Genomic DNA, 22069 nt, shown 5'->3' with positions numbered 1-22069 from the left:
CTGTTGTAACTGCTTTCTGCCTTTTTGCTAAATGGACATTATCCTGCCAGTGCAACCCCAAAATCTTCTGCCTTCAGATTAGCAAATATTTGGAAAATAAAGTAAATGAAAGAAACATTCAGTCGTCACAAACAGTAAAACAAACTACGGAAGGAGATTCAAATTCTCTTCACGTTAAAGAGAAAAAAACTGTCTGTCTCCATTCAAGGCAGTTAAGAAAAGGTTTCATTTTTGCCCCTAAAACACAAATGCGTGGAAATGCAAGCATCTTGTGAAGAGCGCCATCTTGAGGAAGCTCAAGAACAGGAAAGCAGTAGAGACAGTTCCTGTGCTGTCAGTCTGGCTCCAGGTTTGCATTTCGGGCGTCAGGACTGGAGTTCCGCTGCTGCCCGATGCTCTAACACGGAACAATGGGAGGATCTGACGACTTGTCCTGAGACCAAGGGATGCCACCGGCAGGCCACCACCACCAATCTGTGGTTTGCTGCAAATGCAACTCCAACTGTCTATGGGCCTGACGGAAAATCCTGTGTGTCTCTGTCACCAAACCAACACCAAAACGCCTGGGCCGGCAGCCTAATTTTTTTCTTTTTGATTTCAAAGCCTTTGAAGGGGACTGTGGGCTCTTGGAGTGCATCCCACTGGGGCACTGGTGGTTTAGAGATCATTCACTGAAAGAAGGTAATGCTCCCACAGTTGACAACGGGACTTCTTGATCTTTGTGGATCAAAAAACAGCGGTATGGGAGACCTAGGTGACAGTTAGGAAAATTTCAATGTGGACTATATATTAGAGGGTATTTCTGAATTAATTATCATTTTCTCAGGCGTGCCCATGGCACTGGGGCCATGGAGAAGAATTCCTAGGAGACACTTGTGCTGGAGTATTTAGGGGAAAACTGTCAGGTGGGTGCAACTTATAGTCGGGCGTTTCTGGCATTTATGATAAAAATGTTAATGGTGAAGCCAGGTGAAGGATACCCAAGGGTCCACAGTACGATTCTTTTAACTTTACTGAGGATTTGAAAAAATTTTCAAAAACAGAAAGTTGAAAAGGGAAAATAAAAGCTCCCTCAGAAAAAAACAACGGCAACCTGAACAGATCTTCCCAACTCTTGCTACTGTGGCGTGAGGAGGGAGGGCTGAAATCGTGGCAAGGGGGGGAAGCTGGGAGGGTCTCAAGGCGTCATTTTGTGAGAAGTGTTGTGGCCACTCCTTGCAGACCTACCTTCCCGTCGCTTCCCCTGGGCCGGGGAGCCATGCGGCCATGAAGCCGGCTGTCCAAGCCTCTCCGCTTCCTTCCCGCCCGACGCCCGAGCTGTCATAGCAGCAGAGAAAGGAGGAGGGCTCTGTGTCCACTGGGCAGCCGCCCACCCGGCAGCTCAGAGGGCGGCCCCGACGGACATGCAGGCTCCTCCGGCCTCTGCCGTTAGACGTAGAGGTTTTCCGTGCCCTTCCGATGATCTTGTCACACAAGTGTGACAGCAGGCGAACTCTGAAGAGCTGGAGGTCAGTTATTTCTAGAAGCCCATTTAGAGCTGGCACTGAGTCAATATTTTGATGCACACGTTTTCACGGTGACGAGCACCTCCCTGGAGACTCTTCGGGTTCAACCTCACCCCGTTTACGTAATTGGCATCAACCTTCTGAAGGTGACACGTGTAAGTCAGCCTTTGAATTACGAAGCAACAGAACCACCTCAACCGTGAAAACAGTACTGAAATAAGAGTTAGTCATTTTAAAAGCATTTTAAATTCAGTCAAATAAACATTACGTTTTAGCGTTTCACCCTGCTGGCTGTCAGAAAGTCTTCAGGTTTTAAGAATTATTCATTCCAATTACTTGTTTCAAATCTGGGTTGGCAAACTTTTTCTGTAAAAGGCCAGATACTAAATATGTTCGACTTCGCAGGCTACCTGGTCTCAGTCCAAACCCCTCCACTCTGCTGTGGACAGCACAGGTGTGGCCTCAGCTCTCTGCACGGGCCAGGCGGGGCCGAACGCCAATAAAGCTTTATTGACAAAAACAGCAGTGGCGGCAGCCCTCTTAGTTGGCTGACCCCTGTTTCAAACTAAGAGTGGTTCAAAAGAAAATCATAATAAAACTCAAAATTCTAGAAAATCCCGATTCTACGGAAAACCTGAGAGAAGTGACTTTTACATCTGAAGCAGAAACCAAACACACCCACCTCTAAAAGCCAGAAGCACATCAAGCCCCTTCACAGTGACTGAACTTCCAAAGGACAAATGATAAAAACACATGTATGCACTGGTCAGGGCCCAAGGGACAGGGGACGGCAGAGGTTGATGTATCTTGAAAATACCACTCGGAAAACTGAAACCAAAAGGGAAGAACATTTCCTTGTTTTGTTTCCTAAAAAGATTCTTTGGCATAAGAATTAACAATGGGAAAGATTAATTTGAGAACAAGCCTAGCAGATGAGCCCCGGCTGACACAGAAGACAACCTGTGCGGGGGTGCGGGTAGGGGTCTCAGGGCAGCCGCTTCTCCTTCCCGCACCCTCCCCAGCACAGCCCTTGAACGCTGGGGATGCTCTCTTTTCAGGCCAAGGGGCAGGGTTTACAAGCAGCAGCCGGGCCGCCAGGAGTCCCAAATCGCCAGGTCAGCAGCCCCCAAACTCAAAGCCGGCCACCCTGTGGGGGGACCGGATATCCACCCGAGCACCTGGTCTGTGCGTCACGGCCCTGAGCCGAGAAGCCCCTCAAATGCTGTCTTCATCAACAAGACGCACACGGATTTCAGAACACCTGCATCAACGCAGCGCATTGGTCACCCTGAAATCTTGCCGTGGTTATGACATCACACCTGCTGTCATGTCCCGGGCATGAGGGCAGGGACCATCCATTTTTTTGACAAATAGGGGGAGTCCTCATACAAGCTTGGGAGGCATCACCACAGAACATCAACCATCTCTGGACACAACCCGGACCTTCCAGGCTGATCCGTTCAGGGAGGGAGACAACCCCAATGACTTCAAGATAAGCAACCACACGCGACTTTGTGGGAAGGCACTGCCGCACGCACCCACCAGTCCTCTGATGGGCTGCTAGCTCATCACGATGAATTAGGCGAGGTACTTCCAACGTCAGGGAAAACAAGACATTTAAAGCCCAAGAAGGGGGAAGCAACCTAACAAAGATGGGTGGTGAATATATAATGCAAGCTGACTACTAATTGTTCAAAATGCATTTATGGCAAGTTGGTTGGGGCCAAAAAAATCCCGCGAAAATCTTTAAAGGTCCTACTTTCCCCTTAACCAGCACTGCTCCCTCTCCTCTCCTCCCTCCCCCCCGTCCCCGGCCCCCTTTCTCTCCCTCCTACCAGATTTCCTAATGCACAGCAGTACTTCTAAAGCAAATCGTTAGGAATGAGAAGGAAGCTGATTCTTCCACTGCTTTTTTAAAGCAGGGTCTCTGAGTCCTGTCCATACACACCCCATCTTAACCTCGTGCCATGGTAACCTAAAGCCACCGGGCCTTTTCTCCATGGCAGAAGGTTCCTTGGCCATGCGACCTGGGGAGAGAGAGCTTGGGGAGAAAACAAGGCAGAGTTAACCATGTGAAGGGAGAACATACCGGCCCCTTACCTTTTGTCCTTTATCCTTCTGAAACACAAAGACGGGCGGAGCAATGGCAGGTTTTTCTGCAAAAAGAAAAATTGGTGTTTTTCCCCCCAACACTATATTCGTACAGTAAACAAAGCTACATTCGTTTGTAATAAGTAAAAACAAAAAACAGACCTGGTATAAAACTAGTAACTCAAAAGGTCATCAAATAGCTAAGAAAACAGTTTCTTCACATGGATGAGGGGAAGTGTTCAGTGTGAAAAAACTCGACACAGTGGTAGGATACGTGCACTCTTCTGTGTCCATGTACACACCAGTAAAAAGGTTCCAAGACTCACTCAGAACAGGCCATGTCACTGATGGAGGGAGTGCGGTGTGGAGGGTGGCCAGGCTGCAGGGTGCCCGGGTGGCTGCTACTCAGCACCACCAACCGTGGTGCTGCAGGAACGAGGCGCAGAGATGGCAGGTCCCCAATTTCAAAGGCTGGAGACTAGTTTAGCTTTTTAATTTTTTTTTTTTTTTTTTTTGGTCGTGCCATGTGGCTTGCAGGATCTTAGCTCCCCGACCAGAGATTGAACCCGGACCCCAGCAATGAAATTGTTGATTTTTGACCACTGGCCCGCCAGGGAAATCCCTAGGTTTTTAATTTTTCCACATCTGCAGGCCAGCTGAGGCCAGGGATGACCCATTTGCAACCTCTGCCCACGGGACGCATGCTCTTTGGAGAGCTTACTCCGCTCAAGTCAGCCCTGCATTCCACCTGGGTCTCTAAGTGAGCGTCCGTTAAAAAAAAAAAAAGTGTGGCGTTGTGAGAAGTCTGAAAGGCCATCTTGCACAGCTGCTGCTGAAGGAAGAAACCCTTTGGGATGTTGTCACTGGACCAGGGAGATGCCGCCGGTCGTTCTCAGGCAGCTGAGTCCATGGCTCTTGGCCACTTGCCCGAGCGGGCGGCCGCTCAGGAAGGCCCTGCCGCTGGCCAGCGGGTTCTGGACGAGGACTGCCTTAACCCGTGGGGGGGCCCAGAGGCGCCTGCCTCACTGCCTGGGGCCGGGGCGCGTGGCTCTGGGTGCGCTCATGAGTCCCGCGGGCGTGCCCAGGGCCTCCCTCAGCACTCGAGGCCTGGAGAGTGGCGTGGCCATATGGGAAGCCGGGGGATCATGAATTTGGGGAGCACTCGCACGACCCTTCCCCCTCCCTCAGTTGTGTGGAGCCGAGGTGAACCAGGAACCCGCACTCACACAGCTTTAACCCGGCAGAACCACTACGCGGGAGGGGACACAGTTTGCAGGCCATGAGAGCGCTTGTGGGGGATGCGGTCGGAGGGTCTGGTCTGGAGCATCAGGGAAACGCTCCCGAGAAGAGGCAGCTGTGCTGAAGCCTCAAGGAGAAGAGTGAAGGGAGAGGGGCAGGTGTGAAGGTGACAGGGAGCCCGAGGGGCGGATGGTGGCGATGCGAAGGATTTGGGACGGTTGTAAAAGGAGTGGAGGAAACACAGAGAGAACAGAGTTTGGGGAAGGGGGCGAAGGCGATCACCCACAGTAAAGAAGACGGGGCGGGAGGGACAAGGTTTGGGAGGCAAAAGGACAAGTCCGAGATGGGCAAATGGACACTGTCCCACTCCCCACCCCCAAAATTCCCACCCCACAGAGGAGTAGGACAGACGCCAATCTTCACTTTGGGGCCACAGCCCACCGACGGTGACCATTCCCTCCGCTGTGCTCACTGAAGCCTTGTGGCACTTGGGTCCGATTCACCACGACAGTCCTCCCCAGGCACAGCCCACGCAACCACTGGGGTGAATGACATCTAGGAGACCAAACTGCCACAAGGGAGGAGGGTGGAGGCGTGGAAGGGTCTTCCACGCTTCCCAAGACAGCTGTCTCCCCAGCACAGATGCACAGTTGCTCCACAGACCCGGGGGATCGAATGAAAGCATGAATGTGCTTACTGCTGGGCAGTAAATGACAGCAAAGGAAAGCTGGAGGGACTCTGGGGACAGCTGCAACTTCTCCACACCATGTCTACCACGGGCGAGCCCAGACACCTTCTGGCGCTGCCCTTTACCCCATAAGCCTAGCACCCAGGGCTGTGGGTCCAGACTCCAGCCTCACTTCTGCATCCGACTGCCCGCCAGCCGCAAGGCTCGGGGGTGTGCAGGAAGGAGCTGGGATTTTGGTCAGCCTAGGGCCCCCACCCCCGCCTTCCTCACCTCCGTGGTTTAGATGGAGCCCAACCTGGCTCTAGGCCCAAGGAGGAGAATACTGCATGCCCTGGCCCCAGGGGACACGGCGGCACATGAATAAGGCCAGGCCGCTGCCAGCGAATGAGACTCGGGTCCAGGACTTCCGTTGGAGCTACTGGGGAAGGGGTGCTCTTTCTCTGCAGGGGCTGCCAGCAGCTGGGTGTCACCACAAGGGGCCCTGGAGCAGAGCCAATCCAGCAGGAAGCAGAGCTGGGGATGGAGGAGGAAACTGAACCCTGGAGACACGGCTGGAGGCCCTGGGTCAGCAGGCCCGAAGCTAACCCCACCCCCACCCTGACTCTTCAGTGAGGCCAGCAAATGCTGATTTTTGCTTAAGCTGGCCTGAGCTTGACTTCTGTCTGTCCCTTGTCTCTAAGAGCCTCCGGCCTCTCCGGGAGAAGAGGCCTAGCCGCTGTAGACTTAATTAAACACACACCATACCCTGTAGAAGAAACCTGGGACTGGCCTCACAGTGAAGCCAAGATGCTCTCTTTCTCTTCCTAGCAGGCATCACCACCTGATGTACCGTGTGTGTGGGTTTATTATGGTCTGTCTCCCCTAGTAAGGGATCAAGTCCATGAGATCGGAGCCTCTGCCTCGCTCCCCTTGTGTCCCACAGTCTGAGAACAGTAATCGGCACCCTGCAGGGATTCAACAAATATTTGATGGAGGGATGAGTTAGGCAAGGGGGGCATTGAGAAAATGACCGCCAGGCTGTAAGGAAGGACTGGAACGGAGAGGAAGCATCTGAGTGGTAGAGGAAGAGCTTCCTGGTGCTGGAATTGTGACGGCTGATGTGCAGGCACCCAGGAGGGGCTGCCTGTGGGCCCCCGGGGCAGGACGGGAACAGAATTAGTTTCAGCAGGAGGCTGCCTCTGGTGCAAAGGTCCTGCCCAGCACCTCGTGGACCACACGGCAGTGTCCGGGCGCAAGCTGGGAGCGGTCCCATCTGCTGGAGGAACCCTCCTGCACGGCAACGGGGCATGTCGCACGGCTGCGGGCAGAGGCCAGCGAGAGGGGGGCATGGGGCTCTGGGCTTGTAAAGCAGACCTACCCTCATCACCTCCACTGCTGTAGTTCAGACCTCCCTTCTTTCTCCGCCTCTACCCTCACCCCCTGAAGTGAGGCCTCCACAGAGCAGCCAGAACCACTGGTGTGAAATTCACACTTTCAACTCAGCAACATCCTCCCAGACTAGGGCCGAAGGCCGTTCAAAAAGGGCACCCCGCACCGACCATGACTGTGGCACTGAAGAGCCCCCAGCATGTCCCACGCTTCCGGACTTCCGCCTGGCTTAGTCCCTCTGCCTCCAAGACATTCTCATCTTCTCTTCCGTGGCAGACACACATTCAGGTAGAGACACCACCTCCTCTAGGATGCTCCCAGTTTGAACTGGGCTCCTGAAGCCTGCTCTGGCTTATATCCTGCATGGGTTACACCAAGGGTACCTGTCAGGGAGGCTGAGAGATCACAGACACAGCATCTGAAACAGCTCTGCACGCAGCCTGTCACCTGGTGTGTGCACTGTAAGAACCGTCCAGTAAATGTTTGAACTAAACCCCTTCTGTACTTCTTCACATGGGTAGCACCAGCTGCTATGAGATCACATAAATATTTATGAAGCCCTTGTTCTGTGCAAGGCATCACGGGAAAAATGCGGAAAATGCGGAACGGGAAGCCGGGGGCAGAAAACTTCAGGGTAAAACATCTGATGAAAAGGGAAGGGGTGTGTCTGTTTACTTGGCCGTGTGTGTGTGTGTGTGTGTGTGTGTGTGTGTGTGTGTGTGTGTGCGCGTGCACGCATGCTATTTGCTTATTTGCTCCCCTGGCAGTATCCTCTCCTGGACCTTAAGCTCCATAAGAGTGGGGCCTCTGTTGTGTTCGCCTCTGTATCTTCAGAGCCAAACGCAGTCTCACACATAACACATGCTCAACAAGCAGTTAGAGAGCAAGCGGAACGCTGTGGGCCACACGGGCTGGGGCCAGGGAGGCCTGGGCCCTGGCAGCCCACCTCGCAGGCCACAGGGACCCCTGCGGAGGGCAGGTTTGGGGGACAGAACTTTGGTCAGTTCTCTACCAAAGACACAAAGCATCAGAGCCATGCGTGTTTCATTTCTGCTCATCCGCTTTTAGGGCCCAAAGTCCGTAAACTGCAAGCTAGTCCCGACTCCACGGCAGCAACACACACGTGCCCCCTTCCAGGCAGACTGTCTCTAACTGTCCCACATCACCACTGCTTCTGGTTGTCACCGAAAAAGCAGCGTCATCCAGCCAACTGAAACCCAAGTTTGGGGAACGAACAGGGGACAGAAGCAACGAGGCTCTTTGGACCTGCCTGAAGCCCCAGTCCAGCTTTTCTTTCACAAGTGAAGGGAAAACCACCACCAGAGATTTGTAGAGAGACCTAGGCCACCGCAAAGACCTAAAATATTAAAACGTTAACCAAATACACGTTATTTGATCCAGATTGTCCACCAGGTGTTTTTTTCTTTGTTTTTTGGTTCTGTGAAGGGCTCCCTGGGACTTCCCTGGTGATCCAGTGGTTAAGAATCTGCCTTCCAATGCAGGGGACGCGGGTTCGATCCCTGGTCGGGGAGCTAAGATCCCACAAGCCGTGGAGCAACTAAGCCCGCGCGCCAAGTAGGGAGAAGCCCGCGCACCACAGCAAACAGTCCGCATGCCACAACTAAGACCTGACGCAGCCAAATAAATAAATTCTCCTTGATCAAATTAGTCTGTAAAAAAAAACAGCCCACCTGGAGCGCTGAATAGACTCATCAACATAAGATGGGTTAAGAAAACCAACAGTAAAGAAAGCCGTTTCACCAAATGTTCCCCAAAGTTATCTGACCAGGCAACCCCTTTCCAGGAACACCGTGACGAGGCCTAAGAACTGTGGGTGACTGCGGCCAACATTGCTGTGTGAAGTGGGGTGGGATTCGGAACCCTCAAGTCACCTCAAAGAACAGACCTGCTCTGGGTGGCGCAGGCACTACCGTCTGGGACACGCTTGGTGAGTCAGCCTCACCTCAGCTTCCCAAGGTGCCGATGCCAAGTCCAAGGTGGCTGCTCTTGGTCTGAACCCCTCCCCCATCCTCCTCCACACGCCCCTCCTCGGCTCCTGTGCCCCAGATGGCTCCCTGCCTGAGCCCAACCATGATCCCAGCTCCCAGCAAGGGAAAACCCCTGCTTCCCCGATCCACCAGGTGGCAGTGGGTGGTGGTGAGGAGGCCGGGGACAGACCTGGACAGGCTGAAAGGAGTAGCCTCTGGTGACACCGCTGGGTGACATCCCGGCCCACAGCATGGGCTCTCCCTCCTGTCTCCTGCCATCCTCCACCCAACTGTCTGCTTTGGATGTAAACCTTGGGGCAGCTCAGCTGTGATCCCCAAGGACCAGGACTGGGTTCCGGACCTGGTCTTCACAGTCCTGGTGATAAGCACAGACAGGTAAGCCCAGGTGTGGGAAGTTGCAGATCTCTGCTCCTGTGACATCCCTCTGCCAGATGTCTGGGACCTCTCCCTGCTCCCAGGGGCACTGCTGACGTGGCTGTGACTGTCAGGGTGCTCTGACCACCCAGCTGAGCCAGGAACCACTCCTCCAACTGCACCTTGCGCTACGTCCAAAGAGGCAATCATGACAGTCACTTGTCAACTACAACTTCCAGCGATTCCACACATCTGAGTGCCCACTGTGCACCAGGTACCATGCTGGCTTCTACGGTGTGGTGGTGACATGGAGAGACATGTCCCCTGCCTGCCAGGAGCTGACATCAGACTTAGTTGAACGTTACAACACAGGGGAAGCACAGAAGGCACTCAGACCGCGGAGCTGGGGCACCCAACCCGGTGGGGCTGCAGAGAAGGAGCAGATCAGGGAGGGCTTCCTGAAGGAAATGCCACTTAAGCGGAAGGAGCAGCATTTAGCCAGGTGACCAGGAGCGGGGAGGAATGAGGCAGCACTGGAGGAACTGGAGGAAGGTCAGGGTGGCACCACTGGGCTCCCTTAAAGACAGACGGGAAACAACCCAGCCCAGGGCGAGAGGAGCGGAGTACAATCCCTCACACCTGCATGGCCCAGCGTAGAAGCTCCTGGCAGGTAAGCACCAATCACACTCAGGCAGTTCCTATCTTGAGCAAAGGAACCAAAGATGGCTCCAAATTAGTCGGGGGTCCCTAAGGTGCAGGCTGCCTCTTGACCCAAAGGGCCGTAGACCATTCTCCCTGCAGGGAGTGGAGGTCTCTGGGTAACAAAGGGGTCGCCAAGGAGGCAGGCCCTTCTACTAAAGCAGAAACGACTGACCAGGGGCCCTGGGACAAGGGAAACTCCTCGGATGGCTTGGGTGGGTGCGTGCGTGGGAAGTTCTAAAAGCCCCACCCTGAAGGCATCGCTGTAATCTGTGTACAGGGTCTTTGTCAGGGAGAGGGCCTGTAAACTGCCTCCTCAAATAGTGGGTAAGGAGGGTCCAAAGGAGGAGGAGCGTTTTAAGAAGCCCCACACTTGTCAGAATTAAAAGAGTGGGCTTCCTGATACCACCACTACAAGCAGGCCAGGGTACAGCACTCAGGGTTTCATCTGTGTCTTTTCTGCCCAGAGATTGACTGGTGGCAAAACCCTTAAAACAAAATGCCTCCTGTGTCTATTTCAGACCAGCAAGGAAGGGGATGGAGTGGGTACTGCCCTGCAGCCAGTCTAAGGAGGAGGAACTCCTAGGGAGAGGGTGGGTGGACGGCAGCTGCCCGGATGTGAGGAAAGGAGGCCAAGTCCCTACTGCAAGCAAGGGAAGGGGAGCAAGGAGCTGGCCTGGACCCCAGAGGTGGCCCCGGGGTAGAAGGGTGTGTGTCCCCACCCTCCAGGGTGACAGAGGTCTTGGGATCCCATCTTTAGACTTCTCCAGCCTCTGCCACGTAGTCACAGCGAGGACATTCCCAGATGGGGTTTCCCAGAACCCTGGGATGGTCTCTCACACAGGCCAGCAGTCATTGATCAGAAAATACTTATGGGCCAGGCACCTAGGTGCTCAGCACTTCATCCGCATCACTGTCCTGAAACTTCACAACCACCTTAGGAGGTAGGTCCTTAGTTTACAGAACAGGAACAGAGACTCAGAGAGGGCGAGCGACTTGTCCAAGGTGGGGCTGGGTCTCCAACCCAGGCGGGCCTGACTCTGGTCCCTGACCCCCGCTACTACCCACGCACCGCAAGGGCAAAAGGGAGAAGTCACCGTCCCATTTTGCTTCCTCCCATCTTTCCCTCTCAGGTGGGCCTTGAAGCTAAGAAACTGGGACTCTTCCTTTGAGAAGTAACATCAGGACTAAAGCAGCTGTCAGTAAACATTCCAGACAAACATCTCTGGAAGAGTACAAACGAAACTACAGGGTGAGCGATGGTCTGTGGGGTGGGCCCGCGGCCTCCAGCAAGTCGTGCGACCATCTGCTTCAGACCCATAGGCAGACCCTCAGGCTCCTCGAGGAGAGAATGCAGACCCACGCTTAACGGTGAGGCCCACTATGCCTCTGCAGCTGTCAAACGTGTAACCGTGGGAGACTGTACGTAACACATTCACAACCAAAGGTGAAAACACACACATTCTCTGTGTGTTTTCAGCCCCGCATGCAGGCCTTCCTTCTTCACACTATGCACGGAGGCAAGTACACAGAAGCCACGGGCAGGCCTGCCCCTCGACTAGCTCTGGCACGCCCCCGTGGCTGCCTCCAGCCTCCGTCTCTGAGGATGTCTGCTAAACTAAACAGAAGAAAATATGTAGACCCAGGAAAACACACAGAGAAGGGAATCTGGACTATCTTGGCCTGTTCTGTTTATTCCTCTCATAAATGATGGATCGAACACCTGCCAGGAAATAACCCCCATCTGGAAAGCCACACAGAATTCTTGTCCCAAGTGTCAGCAAGGTAGTTGTGCAAAATGAGCTTTAATCCTGCGCCGATGTGTCTTAATCTTATCTGTGCAAAAAATATGGAAAGCATCTTGCCAACACAAACAAGAGTCTGTTAATACGTGGCAACTGCTTTAATCCTGCGACACTTACTATCTCAAGCCTTCGAGTCCTTTCTTTTCTCAGGAATTATTATAAACAGTCCTGTGCAGCAACATAAAGGTGAATTTGTCACCGATGTGTCAACTCTGTTCGCCAGCTAATTCTTTGGTGAAGAGTAGAACTGATCTCAATCATGCTGTTGCTAGGCAATACCTCTCTGATTTCAGTGTACCGCAGGCTCAGCTAGTGGGCAGTGGGTCCCTTCATTCTTTTTTCGGTACTTGAATATATTTTTCCTCAGGCAGCTCTCCACTGGTCTCATGGAAATCATAGGGGGGCCCAGTTTTGGGAGATGACAGTATATCTTTCATCTTATGCCCTTCTTTCTGGGATGCTCTTCATCACAAAATTACCATCACCTACTGAAACCCGAGCCACTCTTCAGGGCTCTAACATGACCCTGCATTTCTGACAACAGCGGGGGTAATAAGCCACTTGGATTTGCTGAATGGTCCTAACTAGACCCGGAGGCAGGTGCTTTACATACTCCATCTCATTCAATGTCATCACAGCCCTATGGCATAGAAATTATTTATCGTCTCTGATTTGCAAATCACGAAACAAGACTGAGAGGCCTCGGAGAGACACGTGCCCTGCCCAAGTCACGAAGCTGGTAGACAGCAGAGGTGGGATCAGAACCCTAAGCCTGACTTCCAAGCTGGGTGCCTCACGTCCCCCTCGACCCTTCTCAGGCCAAGCCACATCCGCCTTCTTTACTTCTAGAAGCACCAGCCCTGCAGCCCTCTCCGATCCCTCCACCCCTGCCCCACCCACTCAGACTACAAGCTGCTGGGGCAGACCCTGCACTTTGGATACCTCTGTGCCTTAAATCGAGGAAAAACCCCATAAACCTATTAATACATCAAACAAAGTCAGCAACCTCACCTAAAACTACTGAGAAATTGGGGAGCCAGCTTTGACAGCACTTTTCTATTCTGCCACTAGATGGCGCGACACAAGCACAGCTGAGGTGAAGTATTGATGCAAGCGGCTGGCCGAAGATTCAGGGGAAAGTTCCAGTGAAGACAGCGGAAATCCCCTCACAGGAAGGAGAGCTAAGGACTCCAGAAAATCTGCTGAGGCTGCAGGCCAACTGATGAAGTTTGGGAACGCGGGCGCTGGTTTCTGGGTGTGTTCAGATGGGCCTCAACCACCTGCGGCTGGGACCCTGGGCAAGTTCCCGCGCTTTCCCCACATACTGCCTGTGTCTGTCAACAGGGATGGTACCTACGCCCCAGTCGATTCGGAAGGACTGAAGGAAATGATGCATATCAAGTGCTTGGGAAGTGGCTGGCATGCAGTCTGAATTCCACACTGGTGTTACTACTGTTACTAGAATTCCACAGAGACTGCAGATACACTGACGCCGTCTCAAAGCAGGGGTCTTGGACTCCAGGACTGTCTCCAGTCACCAGGCCCTCAACGATGACAAACACCTCCCGGTCTGGCCCCTTCCAAGAGCTGCCTGGACACGGGGACACCTCGCCACAAACAAGTCTCTCATAATCCCTTGAGCCCTTCTGAGGCCGAGGGGATCACTGAGGTGAGAGCCGACAGCAGGCCCACTAGCCAAGCCCTGCTCACAGCAACACGACTTCCTGAGAACCCACGATGAGCCAGGTGCGAGGCACCGGGCACTGGAGACAGGAGGAAAGGTGGACGAGGCCGCAGCCATCTAGTGGGAAGAAGAGAGAAAAACAAGCAGCCGAGGCGTGCGGGGACAATGAGGAAACCCTGGAGGCAGGCGCTAGACTGCCGCTGGAGCAGGGCGGTGGGCAGAAGGGGGCCGCGGCTGGGGGAAGGCCTCTCCCAGGCGCCATCTGAACCTTGGGTGTGAAGGAGCGACCAGGTGAAGGCGGAGTATGCCGGGCAGAGGGAGCCCCAAGAACGAACATCCTAAGGACAGGAAGAACCCGGAGGCCCATCTGACCCCAGAGTTCCCTTAGGGGAGGGCAGGAGGTGAGTGTGGAGACGGGGAGCATGGTGAGGAGTCCAAGCAGGGGTGTGATATGATCCGGTTCATTTTTCTGAAAGACCACCCTGGCAGTGGTCCCCATGAATCCTTTCCATTTCTGCGTGTTATGAAGTTTTGTAATATGACGTCGGGGAAGATCACCCTGGGAGTGGTGAGAAGAACAGATCTCAGGGAGGCAGGAGGAGTTGCCAGGGGGCCAGCGAGGAGCCCTCAGGTGCTGTCCAGGTGAGAAGCGGCAGTGACAGGGAGGCTCGGGCAAGTCTTGTGGCCTTGCAGACTGGGCGAGGCAGCTGGAGCCTGACTATTCTGGAGACAGAGCGTGCTGGTGCCTGAGCTGTGGAAGCACGTCTCGCTCACTCAGTGGCCGACGTGGTCAGCAAACACAACCCCCATTTTTCTGACAAGACTCCACAAGCAGGCGGCCCCCTCCAAGTGGCACTGATGATGAGTAACCCAGGCCCTGGGCTCTCAGATCCCCGGCGGCCACATCAATGCTGCAAAACATCCTCTGTCCTCTGAGCAAACGGTAGCCTGTTTTCTCACTCTTGCCACCCGAGAAGCCAAACTCTCCAAACTGTTTTCCCCACTCCCGCTCTGCTGTTACAGATGCAACACAGGCGTTAATTCTGGGCTGATGAATTCTCGAAATTCTGTGTGGCAAGCCTGGGGGAGTTTAATTTAGCAAAGGCATTTAAAACGTACTGCAAAAGCAAAGCTTACCTCCTAGACACGTGCATGGAGAAACCACTGTCGTCTCTGTCAGGTTTCAGGAGAATGAGTGCCCAGTGAGTCAAAATGATCCACTGGAAAGGATGAGCTGGGCTCCTAGACTCAGTGGCTGGAGGTGGGCACACTGGGACAGGCCGACTCCTCTTACAGACACGGCCTTGGGCTTCAGCTCCCGTGAAAGGGAATGGCCCAGATGCAGAGCATCTCGGAAGGTCCCCACCTGGAACTTGGAACAGTGCTGAAGGTCATGGAAAACACTGTTCCCCCTTAACAGAGACATGAAGTCCATGATGCCTACAGCTGCCAAAAGGCCATAATGGAAAAAAAAAAGTTGGGAGGGTGAGCCCTAAGCTCTAGTTGGCAAACAGTTTATTCTTGGACACTTTTATTTTGCCCCCAACTCCACCCCCTGGACACTGGGCAATGTCTGCAAACATTCCTGGGTATCACGATGGGGAGGAGTTACTAACAGCATCTGGTGGATGGAGGTCAGGGATGCTGATCAGCCTCCTCCTGTGCACAGGCTGCTCCCCCAACCACAAATGATCCAGCCCCAAGTATCAACTGTGCTGAGGATGAGAAAAAGACTGAGTCAGATCCCGAACTCACATTATACAGCAAAGTAAATTCTCAGTGGGTCAGACGGCACAAACCAGGGTGCTGCCCCGGCATCTGTGAATTACCTCCTCCCCCCCTCCCAGCCCCATCTGTGTATTCCAACGTGTGCACCATCCTAGGACTTTAGATCAGATGACTATGTTGCACAGTCTCTTGGCAGGGGGAGGGTCCACAGAATCCCCTAACACAGGGGTACTCAAACAGGCGCGATTTTGCCCCCGAGGGGACATCTGACAATGTCTAGAGACATTTGGGTAGAGGTCAGGGGCACTGCCAAACATCCCACGATACACAGGACAGATCCCACTGGAATGTCTCAATGAAACTTGGCTATAACCCGAAAGGAGCTTTCTCTCTACCTAGGTATCCAATCAGAAGACTAACAGCCAGTAGTAACTGACATAGATCCGCACCTACCAGTGGGCCAATCCCATGCCATATGTTCCTTTCACACAACAATCTTCAGACTTGATTAGCATCGTTCCCATTCTACAGATGCAGGAATTGAGGTCAAACAATTTGCCCAAGCTCCTGGGCAAGTAAGTGGCAGAGACACGACACAAACCAAGGGCACTTCCGATTGTGCCACAAGCTATCAACCGGAGCCTGCCAGTCAGTTCCGGTCTAAAATTCCTTTGAGGCTTGAGACAGGGGAGAAACCCACATGGATCTCCTTACAGGCCCCACTCAGGCCAAGCACCTGTCTAACAGGTGCTACGACAGGGCTGAAACCCAAATGGCAGCCAAGGTCAGGCAGGCACTGGAAAAGGGGGAAGTGGGCCAGGTCCCAAGCAAGTCGGTGGAGACAGCGGTGTCTAGGAAGGCACAGTCTATCTCAAGGTGGCAGCTGCTCCTTAGTCCTGGCAAATCATTACTGTGCAGGAACGCAGGCTGAGGCTGGTTGCTGTTTTTCAAGAGAAATCAGAAACCTGGATTATTCTTTCCCCTGAAATCTCGGAATTCTTAAGTATTGGCTCCTAATTAAAAGCAAACAAAGACAAACCTAAATGAGCCAAATTATATATGTCTGCTTGCCCCCAAAGCAAGGTTACAATTTCTGCCTGTGGTTTTTGACTCTGGCTCCATGTCGTGAAACATCTGTGGGGCCCTAGACACTGCGGACCTCCTGCAACAATCTCCAATGGTGCAGCCAAAGCATCAGTTTTAATTCTCCTCCACAACCTCCTTAAATAAGCGTGAAGCACGGTCAGGGTTAATATTCACAGCAAGTGCTACGCAACAGCACCAAGTGCCAAGACAACCAAGGATGAAGTGGAGTACAGGGACTTTACTCTGAGACTCTGTGCTGTATAGTTTTCTACCAAGCAGTGCACAGCCACACCGAACACGGCTTGTGGAACCACAGGAAGGTTACTGCACGAGGCGGCAAAAACAAACCCCCTTCAAACAAAACAGAGAACCCCTGCTGCTTGCTGCCAGCACTACCACCAGATCCTGAATAGACAACGAAGCAAACCCATCTGCCTCCTGATGGTTTCAAAGTACCATGGAGAGCTACCAAGGCTCGGCCAGGTCAATACCAGCTGCCTTTCCCAGGTAGTTTCCATTACATGAGAAAGGCCCTTTTCAAGTCCCCCAGATGCATCCCATTGCTCCCCAAATGGCCCCCATTTCCCACTCTACCCCAGTCTATTCTCTGGGCCTGAACTCACTTACTAGGCAGGAATTTGACTGGTACCTAAAATGCCCCCTTGGCTGGCCCCAAACACGGTCCCTGCTCCCAAGGCCATTCTAAGCTTCCTGGCTCTGACCCTAGGAACTTCCTGTCGCCTCCTCTCTCTCCAGCTCCTTCAGCGTACAAGCACACAGCAGATCCCGACCGGCCCTCATACCCCATGATGCCTGCAGGCAACGGGACTGCTGGGGTGAGTCCATTTTCCAGTTAACTGGGAGGCAGGCTGGAGATGTGGTGGAGAAGTTTTAAACTCGCAGAACTGCAAGCTTTTCTGTCTATACACAGGATCCCTGTCAAAACTTAAATTTTCTTCCAAGTACCTAAAGACTTTAGCATGGCACCCTCAGCTACCGCCAGGCCCCATCTGCCCCGGGTGTGAGAGGCATGCAAGAGTTGACCTCAGGACAAACCCCAGGGTTAATGTTTATCATAACTTCATGAAAACTTTGAAAAATTGCTTCTCACTTCTCCTAAGAATTAAGTTTAGGGCAGGGGAAGGGGTGGTGAGAATCAAGTGAACTGAGGATTCCAACTGTTCTGAGTTCTAGCTCATCAGTAAAACCTCAGCTGCATCCCATCCTCTCTGGGGTTAGGTCTTAAATCAAAAAGTAAGGTGAGAACTGATGAAAGCCAAACCACCCTTGAAAACCTCTGGACTAATACTTGGTCCGGCCAGATCAGGGGTTCTCAATGGGGGGCAACTGTGTGGGGGAGGCTCCCCTCACCAGGGGACACTGAGCAATGTCTGGACACTTCCGGTTGACATGACTGGGGGAGGGGGGAGGGTGCTATTGGCATCCAGTGGGTCGAGACCAGGGAAGCTGATCAACATCCTACAATGCCCAGCACAGCCCCACAACAGAGAATTATCTGGCCCCAAATGCTTAGAGTGGCGAGGCTGAGAGCCCCTGCCTAGATGATCACGCAATCAAAGTCAAGACAGAACCTAAGAGGACAGACAGCCCAGCTCTGGCTGCCTCTCATCCTGGGCTCACCCCAGGGGGTGGAGTCAGTGGGGGTGGATTCACCTGCACTGTTCAGACTCACTTCTTGCCCTCTCCTGCTTCGCTTTGAGCACTTCCCCTAAATGTGTCTGTAACATAAGTCCACCACAGTAAAAATAGCTACTATTTACTGTTTATTACCGGGCTGAGATAGGCGCTAAAGAATTTATGTGCATTAATTCAGCCAAGGGTCACAGCAACCATGGGATAGATACGATCATTGTTATCCTCATTTTGTTGCTGAGAAAACTGAGGCTCAAAGGAGTTAAGAATTTGGCCAAAGTCACTCAGAGAGTACAAGGCAGAGTAAGAACACAAACCCGGTTCTAATGCAAAGCCTGTGCCCAACCATCACCTTATATGGAGGGTCTCAACTGAGGGTGATTCTCCCCACCTCCTGCCCTGGGACACTACACAATGTCTGAAGACATTTTTGGTTGTCACGACCCCTTGGGTAGGGGTGCAGGGGAGGGTGTGTGCTACTGGGATCTTACGTGTAGTCAGGGATGCTGCTATGATGCTCAACATCCTACAGAGCAGAGGACAGGCCCTCAACAGAGAATCACCAGGTCCAAAATGTCAATAGGGCCAAAGTCGAGAACCCTGCTTTATACGGTCTCTTGGGTTTCCACCCTGTGTGTCCGCAGGCTGGCAAGGCGTCACGTGCACATGGTAAATTTTTTTTTTTTTTTTTTTTTTGCGGTACGCGGGCCTCTCACTGTTGTGGCCTCTCCTGTTGCGGAGCACAGGCTCCGGACGCGCAGGCTCAGCGGCCATGGCTCACGGGCCTAGCCGCTCCGCGGCATGTGGGATCTTCCCGGACCGGGGCACGAACCCACATGTCCCCTGCATCGGCAGGCGGACTCTCAACCACTGCACCACCAGGGAAGCCCTGCACATGGTATCCTTTAAGGCTGGGATCTAGAATCCAAGATCTCCTATAGCTCAAATACACTTTGCTCACCTTCTTCTCAGTCTCTTTACCTCTACCGGAGACGAAACGCCGCTGCCTTCAAATCCCGATGCCGGTCTACAAGGCAGAATAACTCCAGAGACAGGATGATTAACGACTTTGGGATGTATCAGTAGCGAAATGCCAAGCAGAAGAGAATATCCCAGGACACAAGTGTACAACACTCACACACTCCTAGGAGAGAAGCATTCCAGTTGGACCTTAATAGTCACGGACTACAGGACTACCAACAAAGGGCCGTGGGAGTTGCTGTCACAGCTGAGATCACCATGGTAAGGAGGGCCAACAAGATGCTGTACTGGATACACAACTGGAAGTGTTTCTTTCCACACAAGCACAGCACTCCTAACCTGTACTACTCAAGCCAGGGCTTCTCAACCCTAGCTGCACGTCGGGATCCCCCGTGCTGTTTTCTGTCTCTATAGATGCCCAGGTGTGAGGACGGATATGATTAGGATCCCAGTTTGGAAAGGCAGAAGCCAAGAGGGCGTCTGAGATTAAACAGCAAGTAGGAAAGCACACGTATGGCGCAGTCCCTAAAGCGTCAAAATGCATAGGAAGTCCCAGTCCACATAGTGGATAAGAAATTAAAGATCCTAGCAGGCTGCACAAGCCCAAACCAGGAATGGAGTGGAGAAACACATGACACCCAATTAAAGGGCGGCAGAGATATGAGAGGCATAAAAGACCACTAAGATTTGATTTTTTTTGGAGACAGCTAGGCCAGAACTAGTGTCAGAGGCAAAGTACTAGGTGAGTGTGGCATTTACTAGGCAAAAACTTTAAGTACTACAAAACAGTCCGTCTTCTCCATTTTACACTTAACCTGTTCAACGACGCAATTTACAATCGACAGCTCATGTGTCAGCGCATGTGCTAGAAATGGTGTCCCTGGAAAACAGGAATCCACAATTTTCCCTTTGTGCTCAAAGGGACACCTCACCACGAAGGTCCTGACGGATGAATTCACTCAATCCTTCAACAAACATTTCTCGGATACCTACTCCGTGCCAGGCACTATCCTAGCTGGGGTGGGGGATCCACCAGTGGCAGACAAAAATCCTCACCCTCATGGAGCTTACGTTCTAGAAGCAAACAAGTAGACCGAGCACACCGGCTGGTGATAAGTGCCGTGGGGCAACATGAAGCGGGGCAGAGGGGATAGGGAACGCGGATACGATTTGAAATAGGTGGCCAGAGAAGTTCGCAACGATAAGGGAACATGTGAGTAAAAACCTACAGGAGGGGCAGGAGCGAGCGTGGGGACATGTGCAGGAAGGCTGACTCAGGCAGAGGAACCAGCGGGTCCAAAGGCATACAGGAGAGAGGATGTGGACCACGCAAGGGACGCGGAGACAGCCAGAGTGGATAAAGCAGGGCCCGTCGGGGACAGAGTGGCGGGAGAGGAGGACAGGGAGGTGTTGGGGGCCATCTGCCTTCGGGGTTGGCAAACTGTCAGCTGGCTGAAGGTGGAAGGGAGGCCCAGGCAGCGGCAGCGGTGGTGGTGAGAGGTGGTCAACCCCGGTAAGATTTTTAAGGTAGAACTGACAAGATGTGCTGTGGCATGGGAGAGAAAGAGGAGTCAAGGGCGACGTCAAGGTGTTTGGCCTGAGCCATTCAAAGGATGGACTTGCCATTTACTACAAGTGGAGAAGGACGGTGGGCTGGGCAGGTTTGGGGGAGAAAGACAGGGGTTTTGTGTGATGTGGCTATTGGACATCCAAATGGAGATGTCGAACGCGACGTCGCATAGGAGTCTTGAATTCAAGAAAATGAATGAGCCCAGTACACAAATACACAGAGTGTGTCATACTGACTCCCATTTATCCAGTCCCCGTTCTGCCTGCAAATGCATCTTGTGAATGGAATGCCTCAACCCTCCACTGGCTCCTTTGTCTTATCAAAGACTTGCGGCCTACGTGGCGGGAGGGGGTGGTGATCAAGAAGACCACCTTGATCCACATCCCTGCTCCTCACTAGCTGTGTGACCTGCCTTGGACAAGTAACTTAACCACTCTAACTCAGCTTCCTCATGGGGAACAGGAGCCAACGGTACCTTCCTCCGGGAGCTTTCGTGAGGAGCGAGGGTTACTCCAGATCACACGCGCCCAAGACTTTGAACAGTACCTGGTAGCACTCCAAATGCTCCGCCAGGGTGAGCACTTATTGTCATTCGTGCACTCCTGCAGCTCAGTACAAACCTCAGGCCAGCAGGGAGCAGGGTATGGGGGGAAATCAGGGCCAGGCAGGTAGATCGCCTGCCTGTAGTTGGGCACCTAGACACGGAGGGAGCTAAAAATAGGCCTCAGAAGGTCTTGAAGCTACTAGCGATCTCAACGCCACGGCTGATTTCATCAGACAGCGGCTGATGCGGCCTTTTCCCTGGGCCATTCGGAACTGTAACCTTGTCAAAATCGCTCAGCCAGGATGTCAGCGCTCCGTAGAGGAGGGGATCGCACAGTCTCTGTCTCTCTCTCTGGAAGTGCAACCAACAAAAAGGGCCGAAAAGCCGCCAGGGCTTTCAGTGGCTCACACCCTGCGGCTGAACCTAAATGAGCGGAGACGAGGCGCGACTCTCGGGTCGCCAGGAAGGATCCGAGGGAACTGGCGGGAACTGGGGGGCTGAATTGGGGGTGGGGGTGAAAACAAACAAGACGTTCTCCATCCTCGGCGTGGGGCAGGCCCGCGGAAAATGAGAAGCCCACAGGACCGGGGGGTGGGCCGGCTCGGCAGCCAGGCAGGGGAAGGGGGAAAGCCGGGGTCCCCGAGAACGAGGGGGCGGGGAGGGAGCGTGGCGCGCTGGGCCCGCGACCAGGCCCGGAGATCCATTTACATCCGAGGCCGAGGCGTTGAGGCCGCGCTCCCGCCCCCTTCGGCCCCTGACCTGGCCTGCGAGGCGAAAGGGCCTCAGGGCCGCGGCCCCCGCCGTCTCCAAGGCCGTCTGGCCAGACGGTGGCAGGGCCGGGGCTACCGGGAGTGATGGGCCGGGCCGGTGAGCCCGGCCTGAGGGGACGCAATGGGGGACGGCTGAGGGACCCACTGGGCCGCTCTCCCGGAGAAGACAGGCCCCCCGCACCCCGGGGTGCTCAGCCCTCGGGCCTCTGGCCCCCGGGCCTCCCGCCGCCCGTTCCCTGGCCGCCGGCTGGCCCCCAACGGCACCTCCCCTACCTTCGTTCGCCAGGTCCGCCAT

General features: G+C 53.6%; 1 protein-coding gene across 1 annotated transcript in view; it reads right to left on the bottom strand.

Annotated features, from left to right (window-relative positions):
* Nucleotides 1-22069, bottom strand: part of RANBP3 (RAN binding protein 3) — a 53150-nt gene extending 31081 nt beyond the window's left edge. Inside the window, exons 1-2 of the mRNA XM_065873846.1 lie at nt 22048-22069; nt 3606-3661 (exon numbers count right to left, since the gene is read on the bottom strand). Coding sequence (XP_065729918.1) covers nt 3606-3661; nt 22048-22069 — 78 coding nt within the window. The remainder of the gene's footprint in view (nt 1-3605; nt 3662-22047) is intronic.

This window comes from Phocoena phocoena, chromosome 3 (genome assembly GCF_963924675.1).
Source record: "Phocoena phocoena chromosome 3, mPhoPho1.1, whole genome shotgun sequence".
Lineage (NCBI taxonomy): Eukaryota > Metazoa > Chordata > Mammalia > Artiodactyla > Phocoenidae > Phocoena > Phocoena phocoena.
Note: the sequence above shows the minus strand (reverse complement) of the source record. Positions and strands in the feature narration are given on the sequence as shown.